This window comes from Lepidochelys kempii, chromosome 4, assembly GCF_965140265.1.
Source record: "Lepidochelys kempii isolate rLepKem1 chromosome 4, rLepKem1.hap2, whole genome shotgun sequence".
In the NCBI taxonomy this organism is placed as follows: Eukaryota; Metazoa; Chordata; order Testudines; family Cheloniidae; genus Lepidochelys; species Lepidochelys kempii.
The window spans coordinates 97,171,132-97,195,423 of record NC_133259.1 but is presented as its reverse complement, the minus strand read 5'-3'; the positions used below and the strand labels follow the sequence as shown (position 1 = coordinate 97,195,423).

At 42.1% G+C, this 24,292-nt stretch overlaps 1 protein-coding gene across 2 annotated transcripts in view; it reads right to left on the bottom strand.

Moving 5' to 3' along the window:
- Positions 1–10,493, bottom strand: part of TMEM156 (transmembrane protein 156) — a 29,228-nt gene extending 18,735 nt beyond the window's left edge. For both annotated transcript variants that reach the window (XM_073340114.1, XM_073340113.1), the window contains exons 1-2: positions 10,394–10,493; positions 472–744 (exon numbers count right to left, since the gene is read on the bottom strand). In XM_073340114.1, the coding sequence (XP_073196215.1) occupies positions 472–744; positions 10,394–10,493 (373 nt within the window). The remainder of the gene's footprint in view (positions 1–471; positions 745–10,393) is intronic.
- Positions 10,494–24,292: the final 13,799 nt, after the last annotated feature.

Below are 24,292 nucleotides of genomic sequence, written 5' to 3'. Positions count from 1 at the left end.
AGTTAAGGACATGTGGCTGTATTCTGGCTCGCTGCTGGAATAGGTAGAGGGAGGAAAAGTGGATCTCTATACTCTTTCTCATAACTTCACATTTCTGTACCAAGGGCCTGACACAGAGCCCATGGAAGTCAATGGAAAGACTCCTTTTGACTTCAATAGACTTTTGATGAGGCCACAACATAGAAGAAGGCAGCATTTAGCTCTAAATATAAATTCTGCACTCACGACACTGCCTATGTATCTGAGGGCAGAATTTGTCATTAATTATGCACTTTGTAGCAATGCAAAAATAAGCTGCCAAGGCCAAGAAGCTATATTCACAGAGTTTTCCAGGAGTTTATGATTAAGGAATCAGTATAAAGCTTATTACATTTTCATGATGGTTTAACTGACAAAAAATGAATAAATCATATGCAAGTAATTAACTACCTCTAAACTAAGCACTTCTTTTCCCTTGTTCGCTTTCTTTACCTTCTGATCTTGATTCCTGGTGAACAACATTCATATCATTCTTGGATTCACAGGCTGAGTTTAAAATACATGGTTGCAGTTCACTCCTGGAGACTTGGCAAATACTTGGAGTATTTTGAAAATCAGAGTAATGTATAAAGACTTTCAAAAAAATAGTCTGTTTTTTACTTCCTTGTTGCAGGAAGCTTTCAGAAGAATTGTTAAAAGCACAGAGTGGAAAGGTGATGTTATTAAATGAACAAGCATCCATGCATGATATAATTACAGTGCTTGCTGTAAAACAAAAAGAAAGATAGTTATATATTGTAAGAATGGTCATATTGGAAGCACATAGTAAAATATGTACATCTAAGCATAAAGATAGATATCCTTTCACCATATTACTGTGAAACATCTCCCACATTCTGGCAGCATATTGAACATACTGTATAATGGGAGAGCATGAAAGAAGAAAGCCTCTCACATTGTACAGGCTGGATTTTATTGCTCAATAATACTAAATCTCTTCTAATGGTAACCTGCACTCATAACTGTATCTGGACACATTCCTCTTCCAAAGCTCTTAGGATCTGATCCTGTTTGAAAAAAGATGAAGCCCTTAATACTTTCAGAGGAGAAGTTTGCTCAGAAACCTACATGGTTACAATAAAATAAATGGGGGCGGGATGGAGACAGCAGAAGGAGATGCCAGAACTGTGGAGTAAGAACAGGTCTGGGTCTCTTCAATTACTTCAGAGGGGCAGCCTGCAATAAGTTACATAAGTAATAAGCCTGGTTACAATAAGTCATTGTGATTATATTGAAGAACAGCTGTAGTCAAATTTAAACCTGTCTCCAAAGATAATGCTATCATAAAGCAGGATTATATAAGGTATACCTGAAACCTCCACACTACAGCTTTTGTGTACTCTAACACAAAAATCATCCACCAATTTTATCTCCTATTTCACTTCCTTCTTTTTGGTATTCTTTGGTTTTAGCTAATGTGCCTTGATTCAACTTGGACAAGTGATACAAGGATACTCTATTATTTATTATTAAGGAGGAGGATGAATCTCTTATTTTTTCCTACTCACAGTAAGTAACCATTAAGGCTTTTTTGTACAGCACTCTTTTATATTTGAACTTGTACTTGTCTTAAAATATTTTTTAAAATCTGAAAATAATTAAAGAGCAAAAAATGCTGGTACTTAACACCAACTTGTAAAACAAGCAAATAACACTCTGTTTCTGCTCATGATGTAGGAACCCACACTATAGTAACTCACCTTCCAATTTAGATATATACTTTCATCTTCATGAAATAGGGTTTTAAGTACCTAACTCCCACTAGCACTAATGGGAGTTATATGGTCATAAATTCTCATGTATAGAGATGAAAATACATCCCTTAACATGCCCAACATTCATTGTAGCCTGACAGTTGCAATAGGCCATCTGTGCTAGCATCCAGGGGGACTAGCCTCAGAATCAATTTAGTGAAAAATTTCAGACAGGATAAAGAAACGACATCCTACAGTAAATGCAAAGTCAATTACCTTCTCTTCTTTAGTGACAGTAGATTGGCGAGTAATAAATATTCCATAAAAACAAAAACTGCAGTGATTTCTAAAATACCATATTATGCACATAAAATATAAGACAATGATTTGTTTTAATACTATAAAGAACATTTAAAAATATAAAATTTAGGGCCTGATCCTTCCCTTAGGCAAGTTGAAGGTTTTCTTCTAAATGTCCATGATCTCTCCTCATTTGCACAGTTACTGAAGAATCCCATGCACCGCTACAGACTAGGGACCGAATGGCTCAGCAGCAGTTCTGCAGAAAAGGACTTAGGGGTTACAGTGGACGAGAAGCTGGATATGAGTCAGCAGTGTGCCCTTGTTGCCAAGAAGGCTAATGGCATTTTGGGATGTGTAAGTAGGGGCATTGCCAGCAGATCGAGAGACGTGATCGTTCCCCTCTATTCGACATTGATGAGGCCTCATCTGGAGTACTGTGTCCAGTTTTGGGCCCCATACTACAAGAAGGATGTGGAAAAATTGGAAAGAGTCCAGCGGAGGGCAACAAAAATGATTAGGGGACTGGAACACATGACTTATGAGGAGAGGCTGAGGGAACTGGGATTGTTTAGTCTGTGGAAGAGAAGAATGAGGGAGGATTTGATAGCTGCTTTCAGCTACCTGAAAAGAGGTTCCAAAGAGGATGGATCTAGACTGTTCTCAGTGGTAGCAGATGACAGAACAAGGAGTAATGGTGTCAAGTTGCAGTGGGGGAGGTTTAGGTTGGATATTAGGAAAAACTTTTTCACTAGGAGGGTGGTGAAACACTGGAATGCGTTACCTAGGGAGGTGGTGGAATCTCTTTCCTTAGAAGTTTTTAAGGTCAGGCTTGACAAAGCCCTGGCTGGGATGATTTAGTTGGGGATTGGTCCTGCTTTAAGCAGGGGGTTGGACTAGATGACCTCCTGAGGTCCCTTCCAACCCTGATATTCTATGATTCTATGATTCTGTGACCCTTGGAGACAAATTCTTATTATCTGCCCAAGTAAACTCCTAATAAATATTCTTTGTGCAGAATGTGTAGGGGGAGGAAATTAAATTTTCCTTCCCATCCTGGAGCTAGGATGCTGAGCACCTGTGCAGCCTCCTCAAACCTACTACTCCAGTTTTCAATCTATAAATGGCTACTTTCTGCTATACATCTTTTACATAGGTATTCCGTCCATGTAGTTTGTGGAGCTAGTGAGTGTGCTATATCAGAGTGAGATATGTCTGTATCACATTATGAAGTCCATTTTGTGCTATGTGCTGAACATATTACTAATCTTACCTGAAGGCAGCCTCTTATGTATTCCAGGCAGCTGCTCTACTGGGGGAAGAGGCTTGACACCTCACTGAAACCCTATCACTGAGAAGCCATCAAGACTAGAGCCATCATGTATGTTTCTCAACTACCAGCCCATCCCCCTGGAACAATTGACTTCCCTCAAAAGTGTCCGGGGTGGGCATAATTGGAGGGAAGTTGGTGGTCCCTAGTGGAGTACATGGCAGGGAGACAGAGGCCTACATAAGAGCAGGAGCTGCTGTGTGCCAGGGAGGGGGAGAAACCATCACCACATAAAAAGGACTGGCAGGCAAGTGAGAGCAGGAGAGACTCTCCCTAACTTAAATCACTGACAACCTTTTGATTCCCGAGAAGAGGTGAAGTCAAACCAAGAAAGGGTGTGTCTCAGGACTCTTGTTTTGTTCTCTAAGATCTGTAGCCCTCTTCTGCTTTGCGAGTAAAGTTTCTGTGGTTAAGAAGTTCCTTTGCTAAGACTGTGTTTAGAGTTGTTCAGGAATTTTCCATCAAAATGATTTTCTTCAGAAAAACTTTGATTTTGCTGAAAATTTTCAATTTTCCATCAAGAAACTCGAAAATAAATATATCATTTTGGGTTGGGTTTCATTTTGAATAAGTTCAACAAAACATTAAACTATTTTTATATTATGTAGCATTATCTTATTGGAGCTGTTGTTCTGGTCCCTATTCTCTAGTATGGACTGGGCCCCCTAGAGGACCATCTCTCCCATAAGGCAACATGCTGATTTCACTCTGACTGAGTGGTGTGGTCACATGACTCTGGGTGCATTGTGGGAGATGTTTGGGACCTTGATGTCCCTATTCTCCCTTTGGGCCAGACTCCCTGCTGTGCTACACCTCTCATAATGCAATGTGCCACCATAAGAAAACACAGGTTAATGTTGAAATGAAGCATTTAGGATAATATCAACAAATCAAAATGAAACATTTCAATTGTGGGAGTGTTGAAATATTTTGTTTTGATTTAAAATGTCAGAATGAAATGTTTATTCATTTGTTCATTTAAATTTTTTAGATTTTCCATTCCATGAAAAGTTTTTAAATTTCAACTTTTCATCCTCTTTAGGACAAAAACAAATGACTAGACTCTACCAAAATCCATTCAGCTTGGAAGCACATAGGACCCAGCAACGGGGTCCACTTGCAACAGACTGGTAACCATACAGTGGGGTATTGGGCAAGGTTGTAACATGTGCCCCCACCTGTCTCTGATGCCCCCCCCCCACTCTCATGCACTGCCAGTCCACAACCTAACTGACCCCCTGCTTTGCAGCAGAACTGCACCAGTATTGCTGCTTTATTTATAGATCTTGCATTTCCACAAAAGGGTGGTGACAGGATATGCCTTTTAATTCATAATGCTTTCTTGAGATAGTGAAATATACTGTAGTTAAGGAAACAAGGCTCCACTGTATCAGACACACAACTACATTAAGGTGGAGTCAAGGTTGATAACACATACCAGTAAGTTAGGATAAATGTATTATGTGGATGTTGTGATTATCATCAAAACAAGCAATACAGATCCAGGAAATTCAGAGTTAATGTTAAACTAAAAGAAATCCAAATGTGTAAGATATGGAAACACACAATGAAGGCACTCAAACAGCCTTTATTCTGCCATGTAGTGATGTCATACAATAGCTTACAATTATGAATGATGGCTATTAGTCTTTGTGGTCATATTAGTCCTTGTTCCAGATTAGATTAAACTGATTTTAAAGACACAGACTTTTTTTTTCTTGTTTCCCCCCTTCTTCCTCAAGGGTATCACTATACAGCAAAGTTAAGGTTGTTTGAGTGCTTTAACTGAGTATTTCTGTACCTTAACACTTAATTTGAAATTACCAGAAGTTCAGCTGAACCCCAGCAAACATCTGCATGATTCAGGTTTGTAACAAAACTCAAAACAAGAGCCGTCTACTAAAGAAGATTTTTAACTAACAATGCCCATGCAGCTCTTAGGACACACACAGGGCCAAATTCTATGGTGTATTCCAGGCTCGTAATTCCAGTGTTTTTACACCCTCTTACATAAGTTCAAAATTTGTTACATAGTTTAGAAAGCATCCAGATAACATGGGGCAGCTAGTTTTAAAATTCCTAGATAGAGTGTTGCGGTGCATTCTGCTTCTCAGATACTTTGCTCTAAGTCCTCTGAAACCCTTAGTGCAGAACTTAAGGCAGACCCACGCTTTCGAATTTTACCGCACTGTAGTTAAAATTCAGCAGGTACAAAAAGTTTGAGGTTGCATCAGTTATACCATGCAGTGTTATCTAAACAGGAACTATATATGAAAAAATCAACTAGAAATAACATGGTACTGACAGTAATGTCAACATGTACTCTTGTGATAACATTTATGTCATCACTGTATATTTGTGCAATCTGTTAAACAATTTGATTACTATTTAGCACTTTCGCCACTTTTACATGGAGGTAAAACATTAGGTATGGCAATCTGCAAACGTTGTTTACACCTTCTACAATATCTGAAAACTTAAAGCATCCCACTGATCTTGTCATTTTTATTCCTGGGGAAATTCTGTGCCACTGTGTATGCGTAGAATTCTTGTGTCCCGCAGATTTCTTTGCTTCCCTGCAGAAAAGTGACTTTCTGATGGGGCAAACAAAGCGAAGCCGCAAAACCGGTCATGCGCCACTACCCAGCAGCGCAGGAGCGTTGTTTCAGGCATCTGGAGCAGCCAGCAGAGAGGTAAATCACGGGTGGGAGGGGGGCTGGGGACTCCCCAGCCGGTGGCTCCTACCCTGTGCCAGGCTCAGCTGCTAGTCCCAACAGGGCTGGAAAGGATGGGACTTCCTCTTTCCCTTCAAGGAGCGGCCAGGGCTGGGTCAGACCCACCCCCAGAAACCTCCCTGGCTGCTGGAAGCTCCACACACCCCCTCCTCCCTGCTCCCTCATTCCTCAGCTGTGGGGAGGAGGAGTCACTGTACGGGGAGCTGCTCCCCCATCTGCCCAACCCCCATGCATCTGGACCCACCTCATATCCAGATTGCCCCACCAAGCCTCTCCTCCTGCACCCAGAACCGCCCCACCACTGAGCCCTCTGAACCCAAACCCCTACCAAGCCTCACTCTCTGCATCTAGAGCACCCGTGAACCCAGAAACCCCTGCTGAGCCCCACCTCCCTGCATTTGTACTCCATCCCTGCATCCAGATTGCCCCTGCATACTTGAGCCTCCACCTACCCTACCCCTACCTGGACCTGGACCACCCAGACTAGCTCCCCACCCCACTAGACCTAGACCCTCACCCCACTGAGCTCCACCAAGCCAGTACCCAGACCCCTACCCCCTGCTGAGCCCTCCATACCCAGAGCCCCTTCTGCTGAGCCCTAACCACCTTCACCTGGACCCCTTCTGCAGAGTCCCATTGCCTCTGCACCCAGAACCCTACCCCACAATAAGTCCATTCATCCAGATCCCGCCCTGTATGCAGACCACCACAACAAGCTGCCAACACCCAGACTGCCCCACACAGAGCCCTTATCACCCCACACCCGGATATCCCCACACTAAGCCCTTCCATACTTGGATCCTGCTGTGCTGAGCCTGCCTGTGTGCTTGGCATGGAGGGACAAGTCTGGGCCTTTTTCTGTGTCAGGGCTGGGTGCAGCCTCACCACTGAGTCCATGTCCCGGGGTGGGGGCTGCAGTGTGATCTCCCACCTCTGTGCAGTCAGTGGCCTGTGCTCCCCACTGCCATGCTGGAGCCTCCACATTTATTTACTGACCAATAAAATTGGCAGAATTTTGGAGAATTTTAAAATATTATGTGCAGAATTTTTAATTTTTTGGCACAGAATTCCCTCAGGAGCATCATTTTGTAAGCTATAGATTGTTACCCTTATGCCTGAGTTAGAATCAATTTAATTCTTGCTTGGTAAATAAAAATATAAATTCAAATTAAATTAACTTTCCTAACTTGTATACACTTTAAGCTTTCAGAGTTTTTACTGAATATCACTTTTCATTAAAAATTAACATAAAGCCTTTCAGGAAAATGAACCATCTTTATCAGATGGACACTTTTCTTGTTATGTTTTCCTCCTCAAGGTCTTACTTTGGAATACAGAAGAAAAAACCCCATAATTTAATGTTAGCCTATCTATGGATTTTTAAATGAAGATATAACAATGAATAAGTAAAAAGAAAAGGAGTACTTGTGGCACCTTAGAGAGTAACCAATTTATTTGAGCATAAGCTTTCGTGAGCTACAGCTCACTTCATCGGATGCATACTGTGGAAAATACAGAAGATGTTTGTTTTTATACACACAAATCATGAAAAAATGGGTGTTTATCGCTACAAAAGGTTTTCTCTCCACCCACCCCACTCTTCTGCTGGAACCCCGACCTGGGATATTCTATCTACTACCCAAGATCCATAAACCTGGAAATCCTGGGCACCCCATTATCTCAGGCATTGGCACCCTGACAGCAGGATTGTCTGGCTATGTAGACTCCCTCCTCAGGCCCTATGCTACCAGCACTCCCAGCTACCTTCGAGACACCACTGACTTCCTGAGAAAACTACAATCCATTGGTGATCTTCCTGATAACACCATCCTGGCCACTATGGATGTAAAAGCCCTCTACAGCAACATCCACACAAAGATGGACTACAAGCCGTCAAGAACACTATCCCCGATAATGTCACGGCTAACCTGGTGGCTGAACTTTGTGACTTTGTCCTTACCCATAACTATTTTACATTTGGGGACAATGTATACATTCAAATCAGCGGCACTGCTATGGGTACCCGCATGACCCAACAGTATGCCAACATTTTTATGGCTGACTTAGAACAACACTTCCTCAGCTCTCATCCCCTAACGCCCCTACTCTACTTGAGCTATCTTGATGACATCTTCATCATCTGGACCCATGGAAAAGAAGCTCTTGAGGAATTCCACCATGATTTCAACAATTTCCATCCCACCATCAACCTCAGCCTGGTCCAGTCCACACAAGAGATCCACTTCCTGGACACTACAGTGCTAATAAACGATGGTCACATAAACACCATCCTATACCGGAAAGCTACGGACCGCTATTCCTACCTGCATGCCTCCAGCTTTCACCTTGACCACACCACACGATCCATTGTCTACAGCCAAGCTCTGCGATACAACCGCATTTGGTCCAACCCCTCAGACAGAGACAAACACCTACAAGATCTCTATCAAGCATTCTTACAACTACAATACCCACCTGCGGAAGTGAAGAAACAGATTGATAGAGCCAGAAGAGTTCCCAGAAGTCACCTACTACAGGACAGGCCTAACAAAGAAAATAACAGAACGCCACTAGCCGTCACCTTCAGCCCCCATCTAAAACCCCTCTAACGCATATCAAGGATCTACAACCTATCCTGAAGGATGACCCAACACTCTCACAAATCTTGGGAGACAGGCCAGTCCTTGCCTACAGACAGCCCGCCAACCTGAAGCGAATACTCACCAGCAACCACATACCACACAACAGAACCACTAACCCAGGAACCTATCCTTTCAACAAAGCCTGTTGCCAACTGTGCCCACATATCTATTCAGGGGACACCATCACAGGGCCTAATAACATCAGCCACACTATCAGAGGCTCGTTCACCTGCACATCTACCAATGTGATCTATGCCATCATGTGCCAGCAATGCCCCTCTGCCATGTACATTGGTCAAACTGGACAGTCTCTAAGTAAAAGAATAAATGGACACAAATCCGATGTCAAGAATTATAACATTCATAAACCAGTCGGAGAACATTTCAATCTCTCTGGTCACGCGATTACAGACATTAAAGTTGCGATATTACAACAGAAAATCTTCAAATCCAGACTCCAGCGAGAGACTGCTGAATTGGAATTCATTTGCAAATTGGATACAATTAACTTAGGCTTGAATAGAGACTGGGAGTGGCTAAGTCATTATGCAAGGTAAGCTATTTCCCCTTGTTTTCCTAACCCCCCCCCCCCAGACGTTCTTGTTAAACCCTGCATTTGTGCTCGAAATGGCCCACCTTGATTATCATACACATTGTAAGGCGAGTCATCACTTTAGATAAGCTACTACCAACAGGAGAGTGGTTTGTTTGGTTTTTTTGGGGGAGGGTGTTGGGGGGGGAGAAAACCTGGATTTGTGCTGGAAATGGCCCACCTTGATTATCATACACATTGTAAGTAGAGTGATCACTTTACATAAGCTATTACCAGCAGGAGAGTGGGGTGGGGGGAGAGAAAACCTTTTGTAGTGGTAAACACCCATTTTTTCATGATTTGTGTGTATAAAAACAAACATCTTCCGTATTTTCCACAGTATGCATCTGATGAAGTGAGCTGTAGCTCACAAAAGCTTATGCTCAAATAAATTGGTTAGCCTCTGAGGTGCCACAAGTATTCCTTTTCTTTTTGCGAATACAGACTAACACGGCTGTTACTCTGAAACCAATGAATAAGTCTTATTCATACATTTTCTCCCAACTCTCAGTATTGACCTCTATGACCAAATTATATTTGGAATTCATATTAAGAGATTGATTTCACTCCATTCTACCCACTCTGCACTTCTTTGTTTCAGTTCACCATACATACATAATACTTTCATATCTTCAACAGGATTAACTATTTTTCATGTTCTTTGAATGAAAGTATAATACAATAATGTTACAAACATTTTTGTGCCTTTGGGTGCAAGAAGTTCAAAATAGTTATAATTCTAACAAGCAATTACCTTCTGTAGAAAAACCCTGCCAAAAGCAAGAAGTACAACATCAATTAAATGAAAACACCTACAACATTTTTGATTCTGGTATATGTAACTGTTTGACAAATATTCTTCATAATTAATATGTACAGTTAACTATAATTAACAAAAAGCTAATTAAAGTGACACATTTCATATACATTTTGTTAAGTTTACTATCAGTAAGAAAATTGTATCACAATCAGCTCCTCTGGGAAAGTACATGTGAATTCTTTAATTGCAATCTGACCTTAAAATAAAGAAGAGCCCTCATTCTTTAAAGCGGATCACTCACCTTCATGGGTTTTGAAAAATTCAGGCAAACTTACAAAGAACATGATAATTATTGCTATTAATAATTTCAGGAGATCTGCTTTTCTCATAGTCAAGCACATGTCACTGAGGAGCTCTCATCTAGCATACTGGTGGGAAGTTCCTTCCTGTTTTCGTGTTGGTCTTATGCAAAATACTTCTTATTCATTTCCTTTTTCTAGCAAGACTTGCCCCTTTTTTTTTAATGTTTTGTTAAATGAGTTTCAGAGAGCCAGTTTCTCTGGTTACTTACACTAGCATAAATGAGGAGTAAGGCCACTGAATACAATGAAAGTATACTAAATATTAAATGGTATCAGTGAGAGGAAAATCATGCCTAGAAACCAGGGCCGTCAAACTATTTAAAAAATTAATTGCGATTAATTGCAGTTTTAAATTGCACAGTTAAACAGCAATAGAATACCATTTATTTAAATATTTTTAGATGTTTTCTATATTTTCAAATATACTGATTTCAGTTATAACACAGAATACCAAGTGTAGAGTACACACTTTACATTATCATTTTTATTACAAACAGTGGAACTGTAAAAAAGATAAAATAAAGAGTATTTTTCAATTCACCTCATACAAATTCTGTAGTGCAATCTCTTTATCGTGAAAGTGCAGCTTACAAATGTAGAATTATTATTATTTGTTTACATAACTGCACTCAAAAAGAAAACAGTTGTGACAGGGTCAGGCCAGATGGCTACAGGAGAGTGATAGAAGGCAGATATATTAGCCCCAGGTTAAGTAGGTCCCTTTTCCCTGGGTAAGGTAACAGGGAAGGTTCCAGAACAATCAGGAACTTTCTGGAAACAATTAAGGCAGACAAGCTGATTAGAACACCTGCAGCCAATCAAGAAGCTGCTAAAATCAATTAAGGCAGGCTAATCAGGGCACCTGAGTTTAAAAAGGAGCTCACTTCAGTTTGTGGTGTGCGTGCAAGGAGCTGGGAGCGAGAGGTGCAAGAAGCTGAGAGTGAGAAGGCGTATGACTGGAAGACTGAAAAGTACAAGCATTATCAGACATCAGGAGGAAGGTCCTGTGGTGAGAATAAAGAAGGTGTTAGGAGGAGGCCATGGGGAAGTAGCCCAGGGAGTTGTAGCTGTCATGCAGCTGTTACAGGAGCCACTCTAGACAGCTGCAATCCACAGGGCCCTGGGCTGGAACCTGGAGTAGAGGGTGGGCCCGGGTTCCCTCCATCCCCTCAACTCCCTACTTGATACCGGAGGAGTTGAACTGAACTGTTGGTTCCACCAGAGGGGAAGGTCTCTGGCCTGTTCCCTGATCCACTAGGAGGATCAGCAGAGACTGGGAGGATTGTTCTTCTTCCTTTCCCCATGCTGACCAGTGATGAGGCTAACTGAATGAATGGCAGATTTGAGCCACGAAAGTGGCCAAACTGAGGGCTGCCGTGAACCTCTGAGGTCAGAAAATCTGCCAATAAGCGCAGGACCTACCAAGGCAGAAGAGGAACTTGGAGGCCCCTTCATGCTTTAATGACCATCCCAGAGGACATGCTTCTATGCCAGGGGTGGGCAAACTTCTTGACCTGAGGGCCACATCTGGGTGGGGAAATTGCATGCAGGGCCATAAATGTAGGGCTGGGGCAGGGGGTTGATGTGTGGGAGGAAGTGCGAGGTGTGGGAGGGGGTGCGGTGTGCAGGAAGGGGCTCAGGGCAAGGGGTTGGGGCGGAGGAAGGGTGTGGGATGTATGAGGGGGCTCAGGGAAGAGGGTTGGGGTACAGGAGGGGGTGCAGGAGTGGGCTCAGGGCAGGGGGTTGGGGTGCAGGGTGGGTGCAGAGTGCGGCAGGGGGCTCTGGGCAGGGGATTGGGGCACGGCAGGGGGCTCAGGGCAGGGGTTGGGGTTAAGGAGGGGTGCAGGGTGCAGCAGGGGTTGGGGTGCAGGCAGGGTGTGGCAAGGGGCTCAGGGCAGGGGTGTGGGGTGCAGGAGGGGCTCGGGGTGAAGGTTCTGGCCTAGCGCCACTTACCTGGAGCGGCTCCAGGGTGGCAGTGGGGACACCTGGCCCCTCTCAGATTTTGGAGGACACGTCAGATTCTTAAACCTTGGGTTAAGTGCTGTAGCTGTCTTTAGAAATCTCCTATTGGTACCTTCTTTGGACTTTGTCAAATCTGCAATGAAAGCGTTCTTAAATCAGACAACATATGCTCTGTTGTCATCCAAGACTGCCCTAACACGAAATGTATGGCAGAATGTGGGTAAAACCGTGGAGCACAAGCCATACAATTCTCCCCCAAGGAGTTCAGTCACAAATTTAATCAATGCATTATTTTTTTAACAAGTGTCATCAGCACGGAAGCACGTCCTCTTGAATGGTGGCGGAAGCATGAAGGATGGTGGCAGAAGCACCCCAAATGTTTAGCATATCTGGTATGTAAATACCTTGCAAATCCATCTACAAAACTGCCATGTGAACACCTGTTCTTATTTTAGGTGACATTGTAAATAAAAAGTGGGCAGCATTATCTCCCGTAAATGTAAACAAACTTGTCTGTCTTAGTGATTGGCTGAACAAGAAGTAGGATTGAGTGGACTTGTAGGCTCTAAAGCAGTGGTCATCAACTTGTCAATTGCGATTGACTGGTCAATCCTGGGGACTCTCCCAGTCGGTGTAGCAGGGCTGCCGCTAATCTCTTGTGGTGTAGCGGGGCTGCTGGCAGCCCCACACCTCTCCCGGAAGCAGCCAGCACGCCCCCACAATCCCGTGGGGCAACGGGAAGGCTGGGATCTCCGCATGCGGCTCCTGCCTGCAAGCACCACCTTCGCAGCTCCCACTGGCCAGGAACTGTGGCCAATGAGACCTTTGGGGGCAGTGCCTGCTGAGAGGGGCAGCGTGCAGAGCCACACGCAGAGCACGCAGAGCCCCACCTCCACTCCCAGGGGCCGCAGAGGTGCATTGGCCCCTTCCAGGCGTGGGACTGGGGCAGCCAGGGAGCCTGGCTTAGCCTCTCTGTGTTGCTGCCCGGGAGCCGCCCGAGGTAAATGTCACAGGGCAGGAGGCCACACCCTAATCCCCAGCCCTGAGCCCCTTCCCAGAGCCAGCACCCCAATCCCTTGCCCCAGCCCCAAACCCGCCCCAGAGCCTACACTCCATACTCCCTTCTGCACTCAGCCCTCTGCCCCAGCCCTGACCCCCCCTTCCAGAGCCAGCATTCTGCACCCCAACACTCTGCCCCAGGCTCAGCACAGAGCCTCCTCCCACACTGCGAACCCCTTACCCCCAGCTCAGAGCTCACACCCCCTCCCAAACCCCAACCCCCTACCCCAGCCTGGTGAAAGTGAGTGAGGGTGGGGCAGAGCGAGCGATGGAGGTGGCGGGGCGGAGTTGGGATGGAGTGAGCAGGGCAGATCCTGTGTTTCCCTTAAATTCAAAGTGATATTGGGCGTAAAAAGGTTGGAGATCATTGCTTTAAAGTATTACATTGTTTTGTTTTTGAGTGCAGTTATGTAACAACAACAAAAATCTACCTTTGTACGTTGCATTTTAATAATAAAGAGATTGCACTACAGTACTTGTATGAGGTGAATTGAAAAATACTATTTCTTTTGTTTATAATTTTTATAGTGCTAATATTTGTAATAAAAATAATATAAAGTGAGCACTATATATTTTGTATTCTGAGTTGTAATTGAAATCAATATATTTGAAAGTGTCAAAAAATACAAAAATATTTATAATAAATTTCAATTGGTATTCTATTAATGTTTAACAATGTGATTAAAACTGTGATTAATCAAGATTAATTTTTTAATAGAGTTAATTTGTTTTGAGTTAATCGCTTGAGTTAACTGACAGCCCTACTAGAAACCTTTTCATTATTCAGGATAGTTTTCCATTAAGAACATCCAACTCTAATGGTCACTTCATATACCATCTAAACAAGTAATCTATCTGAATACTAGCTGTGAAGGGATCTTGTTCTCATTTGCCCAAAAAGATAAAAAGAAAATGAATCATACTCTTAGTGCAGAAGTTTTACTATGTTGTGTATTTACATACAGATTGTTGGGGAATGGGGGTGGGGAGAGAATTTTATATGAAACAAAATGTTGTTAGGATACTATGTTTTACAACTAACAAGTGATATAGTAAACATAATTAAGGTATTAGCTGAGTGCAATATTAGCAATACTTTATCCTTAAAAGCTCAGAAGTATGTTAACAACAGATGCAGTGTTTTACATGTGCACTATCTTACTCTTGTGTGGCAAGAGAAATAGGACAAACTACCATTCTGTCTATACACTATAGTGATCATTTTACAGCCTAGACTTTCTGTTCCAGGTTAGATAAAGACCTTTCATTATGACAACCACAACGAGATTCCATAATTTCTTTTTAGAGTACAGATGAGACTGAGAAAAAAATTAAATGGATAGCCTATATAAAAGTACTCTGAAAATGCATATGTAAAAATGAACATTTTCACTTAAACATACAGTATATACTGTATGTAGAGCTTAATTAACTCAAAAAGCTCTCTTTTGATACAGATCTTCTCCCATAGCCAATTAAATATTGAACCCTGTCAAAATGAAGCAATTCCATTGAAGCTAGAATCAGAAAGAGATCTGAAATTTCCTTCTCGCTATCTAGTTTTCTCAGAAATTTAGCAAGGGAGGACGAAGTGAAGTGATATTCTTAGTATGGTAAGATTCTGTTAAGAGTGGTTTGTCAAACAGAACTTTTTTTGAGTAAAATGTGTTTATTGAGTTTATGCAGTAAGGTTACAAACCAAAGTACTGTGCTGTTGTTTATTAACAATGTTAACAAGGACATAAACAGAATAGGCTTGATGTTTGTCACAGGTCCCAGTGAGCACTTCCTGTCAGTCACTCACTATACTGCTGTGAATGAACACAGCTGCTGGATAGAGGGGTTTTAAGCATCTGGAACCTGAACACAGCCCCAGTCTTTGGGGTGACCCCTAGGCACACTCTCAGGGCAGAGACTCTCTGTCCAGTATCTCCTCCTGAGAGCCAGAACCAGCTGTACAGCAGCCTAGCCCTTGGACTCAACACTGATCCTTCAGATTCCCATGTAGTTTAAACACTCCTTCTCAGAACTCCATGGAAAGGTATGAACTTTTTGGTTTACCATTTAACTCTCTCCAGTGGTAACATGGTAGCTGTGGTTTATAACACATAGAGACACTTTACTCAGAAGTCTAACACCATTTCTCTTTTACTTAGTCACATAAAGAACAAGAAAGTACAGATCATTTAGAAAATGATAACATACTAAATTCAATGGCCCCACTAGCTCCCCTTTCCCTTGTGAGTCCTTGGGTGACCATCTGTGCTCAGGAACGTAGGTAGGGTCCTCTGCCTCACTGGATTGCTTTTCCCTCATCTTCAGCTAGAGAAAAATGCCCAAGGACCCATAGATCAACTCCTCACCTTTTATAACCTTCCACTCTCCTCTGTCAGGTGACTAGAGACCCTTACCGGGTGACTTTATTGCCAATTGAGCTCTCCCCCTGTTAAACCGGTTTTCCTGGTTGGCAGCCAATCTGTTGTCTAGAGCAATTACATTACAATGGCCAAACACTTATATTATTTTATATTATATTATATTATATTATTATAGGAGGTATTGTTTCATGATTTCTGTGTGTATATAAAGTCTGCTGCAGTTTCCACGGTAAACATCTGATGAAGTGAGCTGTAGCTCACGAAAGCTCATGCTCAAATAAATTGGTTAGTCTCTAAGGTGCCACAAGTACTCCTTTTCTTTTTGCGAATACAGACTAACACGGCTGTTCCTCTGAAACTTATATTAAACAAACCTCTGTTGCTATCTGGTGCCAGCACCCCTCTGTAATTCTAGTTAAAGATTAATGTTAAAAGACAGTAGAAGAGCTCTGTGTAAGTTCCAAAGCTTGACTCTCTCACCAACAGAAGTTTGTTCAATAAAAGATACTACCTCACCCACTTTGTCTCTCTAAAGAGAGTAGGAAAGTAAAGACCAGGCTTACAATCAAAATGGAGTTTTCAGTATAACACAGACATATACAGATTTCATAATCTCAAAGAGAATTCATAAATTATACAGACAGATTGCCCAAATCACAATGTTATACAGTAAGTCATATTCAGGGTAAATGATGAGATGATGCATATTCATGTCAAGGATATTTACAATAGTTATCCAAAACATAACCATTTAATTACATCCCCCCAAAACAATAGATTCTAATTAATATAATTACCAGTATATCCCCTTAATTAGGGAATGGGAAGTATCTTATAGTAATGGAGTGCTGCCTGGGCAGCATGCAATTTGAGTCTGCCAAACAAATATTCATTGAAAGGATTGCATTTCATCTCATCAGACAGTAAACTGTACTTTACATGTTTGTCCTGCATTAGGAAGACAGCATGAGAAATACAGAAGCCCCATGTAAAATATTTTTTTTTCCATTTTGGTCCAGTGGTTTAAATTGCCAAACTGAACTTTTAATATACTGGTCAGAATCCCATTGAGAAGTATAGAGCCTACTTCTTGCTGAGGTCCCACAGGTGCTATTTGTCTGAAAGGGGAGTGAATCTAGGGCAGGGCCATGCTCTGGCCCTCATCAAGTCAATAAAGAGCATCATGTTGCATCTTCTCTCAGGGTGGTAGAAGAAGCATATCCTGGGAGATCCCAGTAGTCATTCTGATTGATTCAAGCTCTCCAATTCCTCCATCTTTCTGGACTCTTGCCCATCATATATTATGCAACTAAATTGTCTGGCATAATCAGTTTCTATTAATTATCAGAGAAATAATACAGAGACAGCCATATACTAGGACCCCAATTCAGCAAACTATTTAAGCACATGCTTAAGTCTGTCTCTATTCAGGAAATGCACTTAAACATACTTGAGCATAAGTGCTTTGCTTAATAAAGATGGACTTAAGTACATGCTTAAGTGCTTTGCTGAACTGGGCCCAAGTCATTCTATAACAACCATAATTGTAGAATTCATCTTGAATGGAAATCTGTAGTAAAGATCATCTCTGACATTATAATTACAGGAATCCAAATTACATTACAAAATATTAGGGAAAACTGTGATTCAAAGGAGTAAGTTTGAGGCAGAAATAATACATTATTTTTTTTTAAAGTTGCTTTTGTGTATGTTACTAAATTTACAGGTAAACATATATGCCATTTAAAATAAGTGTAAAAAACTGAGGTACCAACTCATTGACAGATACATGTGCAAACTTAAGAAATTAAAAGTAAACACATTATAAAGTTAACTGTAAGTCCATCTATATTCAGGGCATAGAGAATGTTCTTATTTTTCTGAAAAGCACCTGGCATACTTTGGCACTATACAAATAATGACCAACAAAATTAATAATAAATTCTGTGGTTTTCCTACAAAAGTAATAACATTCCTACATTCTAAAGTATTTCAGTTTTTCCATAGTTTACCTACCACTATAGGATAGGCATTAATTGAGAACTTTTCCATTTGATACTGGATCAGTACTGTGATTTAAAAAAAAAAGGAATATGAAACAGTGTACCACAGATATGGAACACTGTATCAGGAATATGAAATCAACTGAACTAAGAATCTCAAAGGATTTAAGAATGATAACTTGTTACAGTGTCTTCAGCAACTAGTGAGTATCTATATTTCTTCCATATAGCTTAAATTGTTTTAGATAGTGAACCATATTTAACAAAAATTGACTCTTCTGGACTATGAATTTCTATCATATCAATGATATTTGTATCCCACTAGCAAATTAACCCCCCCCCCATGTGTTAGAACCCCTGCTAGACCCCTGAAAATCTTCTCCCACTATTACCTACTTTAGTTTTCCTAGCCTCGAAGCCCCAAGTAACATGAACATCCTTTTTGCAGAGGAGGACTGGAGAGAACTCTCGTAGGAGTAGTAGGTGGTCTTACAGGCAAGTAACACCACAGAGGCAGAAATGCTGAAGATATGAACATAGGCTATGCCATACTGGCTCATCTAATCCAGTATCCTGTCTTCAACAATGGCCAGCACCAGATGCTTACGAGAAAGGTGCATAAGAGACCCATATTATGCAAATGTGGGATAGCCTATTTTAGAGGGCTTATACTGCTGCACTTCACAGTGATATCTGAGTACATTAGGCCCACATATAATCTGCCCCCAACATCGGGACTCACCTTAATTTCTAATACTTAAACATTGGTTTAGGCCATGATAAGTGTGAGGTTTAATATCCATATAGAGATAAGAAGCTCCTGATCTGCCATTTCTGTCTTTATTTTTTTGTACTTTTTATCATGTATCATCTTATTTGTCTTCTTTCTAATGCAAACAATCCCAACCTTTTCAATTTTTCTTTGTATCAAAGTTTTTCCATGCTTCTAATTATTCATGTTGACTGATGATGATACTTTTTGATACCTTGGAAAATATAGGTGTCATTGACTTGGATTTACAGTAAATTCCAACAAAACAAAGTGGTTTTATCTTGGAAAAGGGACAATATATAAAGTCTTGATGTGCAGCAGGGATGAAATCACAGAAAAAGTAGACTCTTATGTGAACCTAGGAAGCTTGAGTAGTGCCTACTGTTGAAGGGAGATGTGTGCTTTAGCCACAAGTGCTGCATAGAAATTGATGAACTTATGGACTGATAACAACATTGTTGGGTACCAAAATGAAAATTTATCAAATCAGTTGTGACACTTTATGGAGTTACTGAGCTGTCCGTGGTGAATCACTACCACCTACTCACAGTGGGAGTGGGCCTTTGTGAAGCTGGCAACCAGATGCCAGTTCAAGCCCCTAGGCCTCAACTGAACACATAGCTGGAAACCAGTCTGGATCACCTGTATGTTAGCGTTAAAATAGATGTTAAGTTTATATGAATGTGTTTAGACTTTATGATATGCTCGTAGGATGCTGCATGTAGTAAACTCACTTATAAAAGCTGTACCCTGCACTATAAAGTTACGTTGAGTGTGTGCATTGTAAACCTCTGTAATTATGTAACTCACCGAACAGGAAAGAAGCATTAACTAATGTAAAATGCTGGCTTCTACAGAAGGTGTTAGGTCCTGCCCAAGAAGGCCCATATCAACCAAATGAGCCATTGTGAAACATCAAAGAACAAAGACTTTGTTGATTGCTCCTCCCCAACACCCACGAAGAAGAGACATGCAGGTGGACTTGTCCCACCAGCTTGAACTCTGGGGGAAGTGGATAAAAAATCCCTGTCAAGAAGGAATTGTATCACTAGGCTGCTTGGACTTAGAGAGGGCAAGATTTCTAAGCAAGGGATCCCCAGTGCTTGGCCTAGGTTAACCCTAGAGGACTTAGAGCTTGCATATCACAGCAACTTCTATCACCTTTTGGAACCTAAGACTGTAACTCATTTGTGTGTGTGTGTTCCTTACTTTAACCTTGTAATTCACTTTCATTTCTTTTTCTTAGTTAGTAAATCTGTAGTTAATTATAGGATTAGCTACAAATGTTATCTCTGGTGTAAGATCTAAAGTGCAGCTGACCTGGGGTGAGTGACCAGTCCTTTGGGACTGGCTATAACTTGAATATTGTTGTGATTTTTGGTGTAAGGGACCATCTATGACAAAGGCAAGCTTACCTGGGTGGCAAAATAGATTGGAGTATTCAAGGGGACTGTCTGTGACTCCATCTTAAAACTGTTATAGTCTTGAGGAGTTCACACGTGATGCTCGGTTGGTGAAATCTAAATATAGAACTCACAACCAGTTTGGGGTTTGTGTCCTGGTTTGTAACAGTCTTCCCTGAGGTTGGTATTCACACACTTGAGCCACTCCAAACAGCTTGACAGCCTTGTCTGTCCCCACCAGGCTCAGCAACACAAGTGCTCTACTCCAGGCTCCACAAGCCCTGCTGTTTCCCAATGCAAGCTAGTAATTTACATACCCCACTTTGTTGTAGTCAAGTGCCCAGTGTCTTATCTTCTGGCACTTGCTATGGACACCTATCAGCTGCCTCTGTAGAAGCAATGCACCCCCAGTTCACTGGTTTCACCTCCATTCAACACACTCCTTAGCACAAAGCACATAGACCTAGTAAAACCACAGTAAAACCAAATTGAAGTTTATTTAACAAAGCTTGAGATAGAGATTCAATAAAATCAAGTACAAGGATTTGGAAACATAAGGTTACAAGTACAAGAAAATCGTAAAATGCAACCTATACCCTATACTTATTAACAAATTACTTTCCAATCTAATAAGGGATTTCTCACCCAATGGTCAGTCCTAACAGAAGTTGCCCATTCCAAAAAGCGGGGATCCACATGTCATGAGACATTCCCGCCTGCAAAATCTCTCCTCTGTAATGGATAACATCTTGTGCCCTTTCTTTTTTCCATTATACAGTTACAGACTATTGTCTCTTACCCGAAGGGTCCCTTATTCAGAGACTTTTCTTGGGGTTCTTTTGTCTTTTTAAATGCTCAAGCCTGCATCTGGTCCAGACAGGAAACACAGGCCTGTCTCCATGGGTGCTGATTGTTCTTAATATTGATTGAGTTAGCTCTGAGACTCCCCTGCCCTAGGTGACAAGTTTCACTTCTAACAGTTTTGGAACATAATATCCTATTTGTTACATAACTCTAAAATTGTTTCCTCTACAAACATTTCACAATAACCATGACAATCAGCTAGTTCTTAGCTTTTAGCAGAGACCACACACAACACCTTTCATTGAACTAATATACTTGACTAGGCATGACTGGCTCGCACCAGTGTACGAATAGTATTACGCTCTATTGGCGGGCAGCAATCGATCCAGCGGGGATCTACTCCGGTACTCTACCAGAACGAGGAGTGCAAGCGGAGTCAACGAGAGAGCGTCAGCTGTCGACTTACCGCAGTGAAGACACTACGGTAAGTAGATCTAAGAACATCAACTTCAGCTACACTATTCACGTAGCTGAAGTTCCGTATCTTAGATAGACCCTGTGCGGTAGTGTAGACAAGCCCTGTGGTCTGGAAGCAGATGCATTAAATGAAATAGACATCAGAAGGCTAGAGGCAATAGAAGTGAGGGTTCTTTGAAAGATGGTAATCTGGTAGGTATAAAGTTGGATGATTTTAAGACAAACTAAGTTAGGAGGAAAGTAGGATGGGAAATCAGAGTACAGGGCAGTCTACAATAAAAATGATGATGGTACAGTGTCATGGGGTTCCTATTCGCTATTGGGGTACCCTTTGTGGCTGCATCTGGGGAATAGCTCCACCCAGTTTGATACCCTTTTTTGTCTCTTGTTCACGCTGTAGCCTCTCTTGTGTTCCAGGAGTTACAGCGTTTTCCCTTCATAACTTGGGGTGCTCCCTTTTCATGGTTTGGTGCTCCAACGAGGTCACTATGTGGCTTCCCCATTCCAGGATATCAAAAGTCTCTCTGACTGGTGGTCAGGTATCATTCCTGGCAGTCCTCCAGTTCAAGGCTATGCCATTTCTACAGTGGTGGGTAGAGGAACCTGGGCCTCCCCGCTAACCTGGGTTCCACTCAGGGACCCGACAATCAGCAAGCAAGGTCTGCTCCATCCCAAACCCTGCTGCTCTTTCCCTGGTCTACTTCCTACTTCACCTCTATCAGGTTTCCTTACCCACCATTCTTCCTTCGGGGCATAGGCGTCAACTCCGTGGGTGCTACGGGGCTGGAGCACCCTCGGGGAAAAATTGGTGCGTGCTCTGCATCCACTGGCAGCTCCCCGACTCATCCCCCTGCCCCAGCTCACCTCTGCCTCCTCCCCAGAGCGTGCCACCACGTCCTGCTTCTCCCCCCTCCCTCCCAGTGCTTGCGCTGTGAAACAGCTGTTTTGCACAGCAAGTGCTGGGAGGGATGGGGGAGAAGGAGGAATGCAGTGCGCTCGGGGAAGAGGCAGGGCCGGGGTGGGGATTTGGGGAGAGGTCCAATGGGGCAGGGAGGGGGCAGAGTCCGGGCGGGGCCAAAGGTGTGGGGGGGCACGAGCACCCACCGACGCTAAGGAAAGTTGGCGCCTGTGCTTCGGGGCCAGGATCCCAGAACTTCTACTCTCTAAGTGCAGAGAGTGTCTGCAGGCTTCCCCTCTGGTGCCTCCTCCTTCTTCTTCAGTTCTGTAGCATAGTAGATTCACTTCCTGAGTCTAAAACTGCCATGCACTATGGTTCGTATTTTGTCCATGACTTAGAGTCTTGCACCTTTCCCATATTCTTAAAGAATTCAGTCCCTTTCTTTTTCTTCTTCTTCAGTTTTGTGATATAACAGACTTGTTTCCTGAGTCTCTGACTGCCATGCACTGTACTTTATATCTTTTTCATTACTGAGTCTTTCACCTTTCCTGATATTCTTAAAGAATTGCAGAAGAATGTTTTTTGATAGCAGCAGCAGCCTCCTTCTGCCCTCACTTCTTGGCTTTATACCAGCTCTGCTGGCTCCTGCCCAGCTGGGCTTCTTCCTCAGTCAGTGCTTGCTTATCATGCCTAATTCTCCCTCAGATGTGGCCTGTCAGGTTACTGGGCCCTTTCTGTGCTACTGTGGGTGGAACATCCCATCAATGAGTACACGGCAGAAGACAAACAGATGATAGGATGCCAGAGAAATCACTGTAAACACAACCAAGATTAGTCTGACCTAGAGGCTGACCACTGACTAGAAGGCAGGATGTTTGTACTCATGGATGTGACCAAACCAGGAAAGAATGGAACAAACCAGGAATGAATGGTGATGCTGTACTGCACCCTGTGTCTGCAAAGATACTTTGAGATAAAAGAGAGAGAATCATTTATGTCACTCTTCTCTGAACCCCATCTAAATCCCCAAATGGATTCACTATTCACCAGTAAAAAGAACAGGAGTACTTGTGGCACCTTAGAGAGTAAGAAATTTCCACAAGTACTCCTGTTCTTTTTGCGGATACAGACTAACACGGCTGCTACTCGGAAACCTGTCATTCACCAATAGCTACTGTTTCCCTATCTTCTCTCTCCAGCAGTGAACAGAGTTCATGGTATCTGCCACCAAGCAGAGCAGCATTTAAATACTGTTATATAATTTTACACCTCTGGGAATTGGTGCCAGGCCATTGCACCTGTACCTGGAGGGACAGCTAGATGACAGGTAGACCCTGATCCTGCAAATGGTTAAGCATGTGCATAAGTGTTTGCAGGATCAGGACTGTATCCTTCTGATCCCATTCCCTGGGAAGCATCTAGCTAATGAAGAATTGTACCTAAACTCCACTGTTTCACAACTAATTAAAGGATCTAAACTGAATGGGGAAGGTTGACTAGAGCTCCTAAATTTTTGACCTAAACCTTTTTCTGTGAAAAATGCAGATTCAGGAACACCTTAACGTTTCATGAATTTGTACCAATTTTGCTGACTTGTTAATTTAAAAACACTTCCTTTAATTTTAAAAAATTAAAAAATGTTTAAAAATGCTCAAAATTTAAGTTAAACATTTCATTTTGGAGATTTTTTCAACTTTTTGATTAACTGAAACTAAATATAAATATATTTTTAATTACCATTGAACCAAAAAGTCTAATATTTGTCCAGGTGTAATGGTGACCAACCCATTTTGTAGTTCATTAAGGACTTGATCTTGAAAAGCAATGAGAATTCTGGTCCCAATCCAATTAAGCATTTAAGCTTGTGATTTGAAGTCACATACTTAAAGTAAATTATTAATAACAAAAACTACATTTAGTTACAGCTAAGCTTATATCAGGACTTATCCCACCACACAAAACCTTAAAAGCATGCAAACAAGAAGGGGAAAATCTCTAGCCTTCCTTGCCACCTTCCTAGTGCCCCAATGCTACCAGTAACACTCCATAAAGGCTTTCACATCTATATCCAACACATACCTA